This window comes from Pygocentrus nattereri, chromosome 27, assembly GCF_015220715.1.
Source record: "Pygocentrus nattereri isolate fPygNat1 chromosome 27, fPygNat1.pri, whole genome shotgun sequence".
NCBI lineage: Eukaryota > Metazoa > Chordata > Actinopteri > Characiformes > Serrasalmidae > Pygocentrus > Pygocentrus nattereri.
The window spans coordinates 25,662,940-25,671,461 of record NC_051237.1 but is presented as its reverse complement, the minus strand read 5'-3'; the positions used below and the strand labels follow the sequence as shown (position 1 = coordinate 25,671,461).

Here is an 8,522-nt window from a genome sequence, read left to right as displayed (position 1 = left end):
CAGTCTAGTCTGGATCAGCCAGTCTGGATCAGTCTAGTCCAGACCAGTCTAGTCTGGGTCAGTCTAGTCTGGATCAGCCAGTCCGGATCAGTCTAGTCCAGATCAGTCAGGCTGGATCACTCTAGTCCAGACCAGTCTAGTCCAGATCAGTCAGTCTGGATCAGTCTAGTCCAGACCAGTCTAGTCCGGATCAGTCAGTCTGGATCAGTCTAGTCCGGATCAGTCTATTCCAGATCAGTCAGTCTGGATGAGTCTGCCCAGACCAGTCAGTCTGTATCAGCCGGTCTGGGTCGGTCAGTCTGGATCAGTCTATTCCAGGTCAGTCAGTCTGGATCAGTCTAGTCCGGATCAGTCTAGTCCAGATCAGTCAGTCTGGATCAGTCTATTCCAGATCAGTTAGTCTGGATGAGTCTGTCCAGACCAGTCAGTCTGTATCAGTCGGTCTGGATCGGTCAGTCTGGATCAGTCTATTCCAGGCCAGTCAGTCTGGATCAGTCTAGTCTGGATCAGTCAGTCTGGATCAGTCAGTCTGGATCAGTCTATCAACTTATGAATATAATTATTTTTGTCAATGTTATTTAGTATGAGAGCGCACCTTCACACTAAATACTGGATGTGAAATACAGCTCGGTGGACACTCTTTACACTGACAGGACTGTTTGGGTTAATCTGTGTGGATCACTGACCATTAGAAAGTACCGCTAACTGTAACTCAGATATGATGTTATTTAAGCTTCAACCTGAGAAGCAGCTTAATTTTTTGAAGTCAACTAATTTTAGTTTTCAGTGTAGGGTGGTCCTGGCCCCCTCCGGCCACCCCTTGGTACTCCTATGAGGGGTGTTCTAGGAACTGCAGAGCTGATTATGACCCTGAGGCTGTGAGAGTGTCCAGACTGTGGATCGTTGTTATTTCACACCAGTCTTTCAGGGTAGTGACCACACTGAAACCTGATGGTCCCTAAGAAGGGGAACAAACTTCATGCTGCCTTCAAGTCGTGTCTGAACTCAGATCCATTAAGCTTCATGATCCAATGTGAAAAATTAGAAACAAGGGCTTACAGCGCCCCCCTGTGCTCAGAGACTAATAAATATATCAAAACACATTTTTATATGTGTATATTTAGTTATATATACACTACTCACAAAAAGTCAGGGATATCTGGCTTTCGGGTGAAATTTCAGGATGAACCTAAAATGCACTCTAACCTTTACAGGTGAACTTCTCCAAACTTCTGAATGTGCATGTCCAGCTGTTCAGTGTTTCAGTACCTTTTGCACAACTTGCTGTTCTCTAACAAGGAGCTTCATGGCAAGGTGGTGGTGTTACAGTTACAGTGTGGGCAGGCATGTCTGCTACTGAGAGCTGATTGGTTAGTGTTACTGCTACTGAGAGCTGATTGGTTAGCGTTACTGCTACTGAGAGCTGATTGGTTAGTGTTACTGCTACTGAGAGCTGATTGGTTAGTGTTACTGCTACTGAGAGCTGATTGGTTAGAGTTACTGCTACTGAGAGCTGATTGGTTAGTGTTACTGATACTGAGAGCTGATTGGTTAGTGTTACTGCTACTGAGAGCTGATTGGTTAGAGTTACTGCTACTGAGAGCTGATTGGTTAGCGTTACTGCTACTGAGAGCTGATTGGTTAGTGTTACTGCTACTGAGAGCTGATTGGTTAGTGTTACTGCTACTGAGAGCTGATTGGTTAGCGTTACTGCTACTGATAGCTGATTGGTTAGGGTTACTGCTACTGAGAGCTGATTGGTTAGCGTTACTGTTACTGAGAGCTGATTGGTTAGCGTTACTGCTACTGAGGGCTGATTGGTTAGCGTTACTGCTACTGAGAGCAGATTGGTTAGAGTTACTGCTACTGAGAGCAGATTGGTTAGTGTTACTGCTACTGAGAGCAGATTGGTTAGAGTTACTGCTACTGAGAGCTGATTGGTTAGTGTTACTGCTACTGAGAGCAGATTGGTTAGCGTTACTGCTACTGAGAGCTGATTGGTTAGTGTTACTGCTACTGAGAGCTGATTGGTTAGTGTTACTGCTACTGAGAGCTGATTGGTTAGCGTTACTGCTACTGAGAGCTGATTGGTTAGCGTTACTGCTACTGAGAGCTGATTGGTTAGTGTTACTGCTACTGAGAGCTGATTGGTTAGCGTTAGTGCTACTGAGAGCTGATTGGTTAGCGTTACTGCTACTGAGAGCTGCTTGGTTAGCGTTACTGCTACTGAGAGCTGATTGGTTAGCGTTACTGCTACTGAGAGCTGATTGGTTAGTGTTACTGCTACTGAGAGCTGATTGGTTAGCGTTACTGTTACTGAGAGCTGATTGGTTAGCGTTACTGCTACTGAGAGCTGATTGGTTAGCGTTACTGCTACTGAGAGCTGATTGGTTGGCGTTACTGCTACTGAGAGCTGATTGGTTAGTGTTACTGCTACTGAGAGCTGATTGGTTAGAGTTACTGCTACTGAGAGCAGATTGGTTAGAGTTACTGCTACTGAGAGCAGATTGGTTAGTGTTACTGCTACTGAGAGCAGATTGGTTAGAGTTACTGCTACTGAGAGCTGATTGGTTAGCGTTACTGCTACTGAGAGCTGATTGGTTAGTGTTACTGCTACTGAGAGCTGATTGGTTAGCGTTACTGCTACTGAGAGCAGATTGGTTAGAGTTACTGCTACTGAGAGCTGATTGGTTAGCGTTACTGCTACTGAGAGCTGATTGGTTAGCGTTACTGCTACTGAGAGCTGATTGGTTAGTGTTACTGCTACTGAGAGCTGATTGGTTAGAGTTACTGCTACTGAGAGCTGATTGGTTAGCGTTACTGCTACTGAGAGCTGATTGGTTAGCGTTACTGCTACTGAGAGCTGATTGGTTAGTGTTACTGCTACTGAGAGCTGATTGGTTAGCGTTACTGCTACTGAGAGCTGATTGGTTAGTGTTACTGCTACTGAGAGCTGATTGGTTAGTGTTACTGCTACTGAGAGCTGATTGGTTGGCGTTTCTGCTACTGAGAGCTGATTGGTTAGTGTTACTGCTACTGAGAGCTGATTGTTAGAGTTACTGTTACTGAGAGCTGATTGGTTATCAGTGTTTTATGCTGCTCTGTGTTCTGGTAGCTGCTGCATGTTTATATATTAAAGCGTTTGCAAACTATTATTTTGCATAAAAGCTCCATAGGAGCCCATTCATTTTGGACTCGCTCGGCAGCGCCCTCTCGCGTTCACTGCAGCTAGGCGCCCTACATAGTGTGCACTTTAGTGTTCACTTCAATCTGCTTGTTGGAATGCGCGGATGCAGCGCGAGTGTGTGTCACTTCCGCCACCCACCGCGAGCCAGTGAGCGCGCAGCACTGCCGCCCTGCACGAATCCGCGCGCACGCGCAGCGTCAACGGAAATGATAGAATAATAAATAAATAAATAAATAAATAAATAAATAAGGGGCGCGCGCGCGCACACACACGCACGCACACACTCAGGACAAAGCGAGTCTGTGGCGGAGCCTCGGGGTGTTTTAGTCCGCGCGGGAGGCTCCGGAGCGCGGAGCAGCTGCAGCTTCATGTAAATAAACAATAATCAATAATAATAGCGATAATAGCTTATGATGAGCAGCGCGCGGGACGCGTCTCCCGATTTCGTGCTGATGCGTTTGGTTTCCGCCACCGAATACGAAGACGATCCGGTGGGTTCAGGGCTGGGCAAGACGGGGCACCTTCATCATCATCATCATCATCATCTTCAGCACCAACATCACCATCATCATCTCCAGCATCTCCAGCATGGCCTCGGCATGGCCGGTGGATCAGAGCGAGACGGCCGCTCAGAAGCAGCAGGTCAGCTCATGGTTCTGCAGGACCTCCTGGGTCCAGGTGACCCCAGTCTGGACGGACCTGGACCTGGGCAACCCGGTTTAGGAGATGCTGGCGAGCGCAGCTCCAGCCTGGAGGCTCCAGCGCAGAGGTTCGAATGGAGTCCTGTTTTCAGACTCACTAAAGTCTCCAGGGAGGTTTCCGAGAGCCTCTGCCAGAAGCACCGGCTCATCTCAGATGCTCCGGACTGGTCACCTTTAGCGGACCAACTGGGGACCACCACCGCCCGCAAGCCCTCCAGCACCGCAGCTGTGAGCCCTGACCTCCAGGACCCGGTCCTGAAACTGGCCCGCAGGCTGGGGGAGCTGGGGAAGGGAGATGTCCTGCAGAAGGATGGAGATGTTCCTCTGTGCACCTGCCAGAACGTGCCGGGAGCCCAACCCGGAGAGGACCCGAGTGAGACCAGCGACGCCCTGCTGGTTCTGGAGGGTTTAGGGGCGCAGGGAGAAATGGGCAAAGCAGGGTGCCGGGACGGTTCTGAGGGCGACACCGGGGCTCAGAGCGCTCCCCAGCAGAGCGGAGCCAACGCCGGTCAGGAGCAACACCAGACCTTCTCCAGCAGCTCCCTCAGCGGACTCATGAACCAAGTGCACCGCCTGACCCGGGAAGCCTGCTGTGACCCACGGTCTCCAGCGGAACCTGGAGGAACCGGGATCCACAGTAGCCCTCCAGGTAGGAGATGAGGTGTTAAGGTTCACTGCTGCCTTGGCTGGTGAAATAATCTGAATTCTAACAATAATAATGATAATCCTAATCATCACAGTGAACGTGTGGAGCTCCTTCATACACGCAGCAGCAGCTCAAAGTGCTTCACAGTGAAATAGTTTACAAAATGAAACAGAAACACACAAAAAAGAAAACAGTAAAATAATAACATCTTCAGTACGTCTAATATTTCTCAGGACGAGGCTTCATAAGACGCTTTACCTCGTCTTTAGACTCGTTTCAAGTCATCTTAAGGAGCAAAATGATTCCAGAATTTAAGACAATTTCACTTCCTTTAATCATAATTTTCACGCTCAAAATAATCTTATGAAGTATTATAAGAAGTTTTCACGATATAAAATTTGAAAACAAGTAAAAATAGGCTGAATATCTCAGACTCCTCCCGAAACAGACTCATAATATAAGATATTATATTTATTGACTGGATTTAATGGCCGCATTGCCAGTTTTATCGTCACAGATTCAGTCATAATGCGCTGAGCACGTACACACACACACACACACACACACACACACACACACATACATATATATATAGATATATGTGTGTGTGTGTGTTTCTGCTTATATATATGTGTTCATAACAAAACCTTGTATCTCTAAAATGGTCACTTTACAGGAGAAGGAAAAAACCTACTTTGCTTTTAATGGAAGTCAATGGAACCAGAATTTTTCCAAGTAATTTTGGGCCGTTTCTTTTGGTCCATTCATCATGGAATTCACACACGATGTAAAGAGCAATGGGCACTTTCAAATCAGGCCAAAAATTGAAAAGCGACAAAATTCCGAGGTGTATGAGGTTTTGTCGCGACCGCAGCGAAATGTGTGTGCACTTCTAGATTGAATTAGTTAGTCAGAAAGTTACAATTAAATCATAAGTTTCATATGTAATGTTAACTTTGTCAGAGTGGTTTTATGGTATGAGGTCAGCAGAAGTTCCTTTTATTGTTTGTCCTTTGCGGCTGTAAACCGGAAATCTGTTCATGAACTTCTCCACGTCCTGAAACATCCGAATGGGTCTGAATTCACCTCATTTAGACCAGCTTTACACGCTCAGTAATAAACGTACTAGACTGACTCTGGGTCAGTGCCCCTCTCGTCACTGGGGTGGGACCCTCAGGGCTCCATCTCAGCGCCTTTAGTCAGGGAACATAACTGAACCATAATCCACTGAAATGATCTGTTCTAAGCTGGACTGACTCCACACACCCTGCCTCGCCTCTCGCTTTTATTCTACTGCTCTGGTTTAAAACATTCGGTTATGAAAAGGAACAAATACCAACTTTTCACCTGGAGGAACTGATTTAACCATTTAATGTTCTACTCAACTTTGGTAGAGCACATTTTGAGTCACTATATAAGCCACAGACTTATATAGTGTGGACATTAAAGGGTTTAGGTCCACAGTCAGACCTTAAAACCACTGTAGAACCTTTGAGGGAACATTTACACTGTTTGTACCTTGATGAAGGAAAACGTACCTGAACAGAACCTTCATTTGAAACCGTGCAGGGAGACCCGAATAAACATAATAACCACACTCTTAAAAGTCAATATGCCGGAAAGTGACGCCTTAGAGGAAAAAGAGACCAATACGTAGGAAGAACCTCTTAAAGGCTGGAGGAACCTTCACGTAACGTGAATGTTCTGCATCAGTTTTAATGTCCTTCCTGTTTCTTCTTCTGTTAACATTATGTGAAGGTTCTTTAGGAGGGTGCTTTATAAAGGTTCTTAACTCTCAATCAAATGTTTTGCAGGAGTGGTTCTCTAAAGAACCATCTGTGGGCACTGGCTTCGCTACGGGTGGTCCACGTTTTGACAGTGTGTGTTGCATTTCGGTTGGTAGCAAAAGCCTAGACTGTCTGAGTAGAACCACTGCTCTAGAGAACCAAGAAGTGGTTCTTCTGTGGCATCTCACAGAGAACCGCATTTGGCACCTTTGTTTTTAAAAGCAAAGTAGCCGATTGGATAGCGGCCCATTGTTATTTATTATTTTATTTGTTTATTTGTTTGTCTTTTACAAATTGTTCTTCCTGTTCCTTCTTAAAAGGGAACCAATTTTTTCATTAAATACTTCAGATGTAATGAGAGCGGTTTGGTGTGAAACTCTCCGTTCTAGATAAACAGACTCAGAGCTGCTCACAGTGGTGGTGATGGGAACCAGACGTCCCTCTAAAAGCTCCTCACAGAAAGTTCCTACATGAGCTGGTTCTGAATTCACTGCCTGATGACTGAGACGCTGTTTTCTGAGAGTTTAGAGAACTTCAACTCCATTCATGGTGGAGGGAGACATGCAGGGCGCTGTGCGGCAAAATAGTCCCCAAAGAAAACTCATTATTCCAGATTTTCCACTGTTTTCCATCATCAGCATTCCATATAGACTCAGAAGACTCGTGTAGGTTCTCTGGTGGTTCTGGATGGTAAATAAAGTGTCTGTATCTGTGTTGTAGTCATGGCGACGCCTGGTTCCCATCACCACCACTGTAAAGACGTCTGAGTCCCTATAATCAACCATTTCACACCAAACTAATTACGCAGAAATTTTGGAAAGTCGGTGGAATTCCCCTTTATATATTTGTGTTTTATGTATTATTAGTGTTATGTATGTATTATTATATTATATAAATATACAAATAATATTGTTACATTACATGTTTATACATTAGTATATAAACATTATTCTAAGAAAAATCATTGCTTTCATAGTTTGTATCGCTGCAGACAAAGTCATGTAGGATACTGTGGGAATGTCGTTTGGTCTGATGTTGAATTTTTTTATTGTTTCCAGTCCAGGATGCTGCGGCCAACGTGCAAGCCCCCCTTAGTCGGCCCCCTACACCCAAACACGTGGGTTCACCTTTGACCTTTGCGGCCTGCAGCAGGGAGCGGGACAGGGCAGGCCAGCGGAAGTCGAGGAAGGGTTCTCTGAAAGTGTGCCTCAGCAAACTGTTCCGCACTAAAAGCAGCGGCAGTGCAGGCAGCAGCTCCAGCGTGGGCCACGCCGCCGACAAACGGCCCTCACTGGCCTCCTCCACCTCGTCTGGGGGCAGCTTGGTGGACGTGTGGGGCTCCAGCAGCACTGACCCCGACACGGGCAGGTCAGAGCATCTCCGATTTCATTACTCTAACTCCAAACACTCAGTTATATCAGTATAAATACACAGGTAGAGCGTTTGGACTTACTGCCCTATTTAACTGTCACTTTGAAACCAAGCCAGTATTGCAGGGCAAGCCTAGCATAGCCTGACTTCACTGGTCACCAGTATTAAGTGATTCATCATTGTGTATTGTTTGCATCGTTATGCTGAACTGCTTCAAAGCTGGGACTTTAAACTGATCTTGGACTTTAGACTAAAATCCCCTGGTTTGAGTGATTAGTTAGGATTATTTCATTAAAACAAAGATTCCAACGTTCCATTTTGCCATTAATGAAACATTCGTAATGCTGCCGAAAGTTTATCAAATGTTTCGGTGCTGGCAATTTGAGCTCGTTTTGAGCAGAACTCAAAAGTTCTGTCTGGTACATGACCAGCAAACACAGATTTGAACAGCTGTTCACACATAAAATCAGAGTATTATTTCATTAAAACATTAAAAAAAGCGCTTTTCTTAATGGTCCGCACTAACAGTGGGATCTGTCCTCCACTTGAGTAAAAGTACTAAAGTATTTCCCTTCAAATGTACTTAAGTATAAAGTAAAAGTACTAAAAGAGTAATTCTGGCTCTGATGTCCTGTTATCATTTTTATAACCAGACTGGCTTCATGAACTCATTTCAGGTGAAAGTCCTCCAGCGTCTCTCTTGGTAAACCAGTCTTTTAATAGAACGTCATTAATTAGTGACGCTGACGTCTATTAAAATGATCAGAAGCACAAAACACTGAAGGTAAACAGTTTCCATCAGGGAGAACCGAGTGGCTCTGAAATCACTT

General features: G+C 45.3%; 1 protein-coding gene across 2 annotated transcripts in view; it reads left to right on the top strand.

Annotated features, from left to right (window-relative positions):
- Positions 1-3,461: 3,461 nt before the first annotated feature.
- The window catches only part of LOC108415926 (suppressor of cytokine signaling 7-like), a 55,184-nt gene continuing 50,123 nt past the window's right edge, over positions 3,462-8,522 (top strand). For both annotated transcript variants that reach the window (XM_037535476.1, XM_037535475.1), the window contains exons 1-2: positions 3,462-4,537; positions 7,380-7,689. In XM_037535476.1, the coding sequence (XP_037391373.1) occupies positions 3,598-4,537; positions 7,380-7,689 (1,250 nt within the window). In that variant the 5' untranslated portion in view covers positions 3,462-3,597. The remainder of the gene's footprint in view (positions 4,538-7,379; positions 7,690-8,522) is intronic.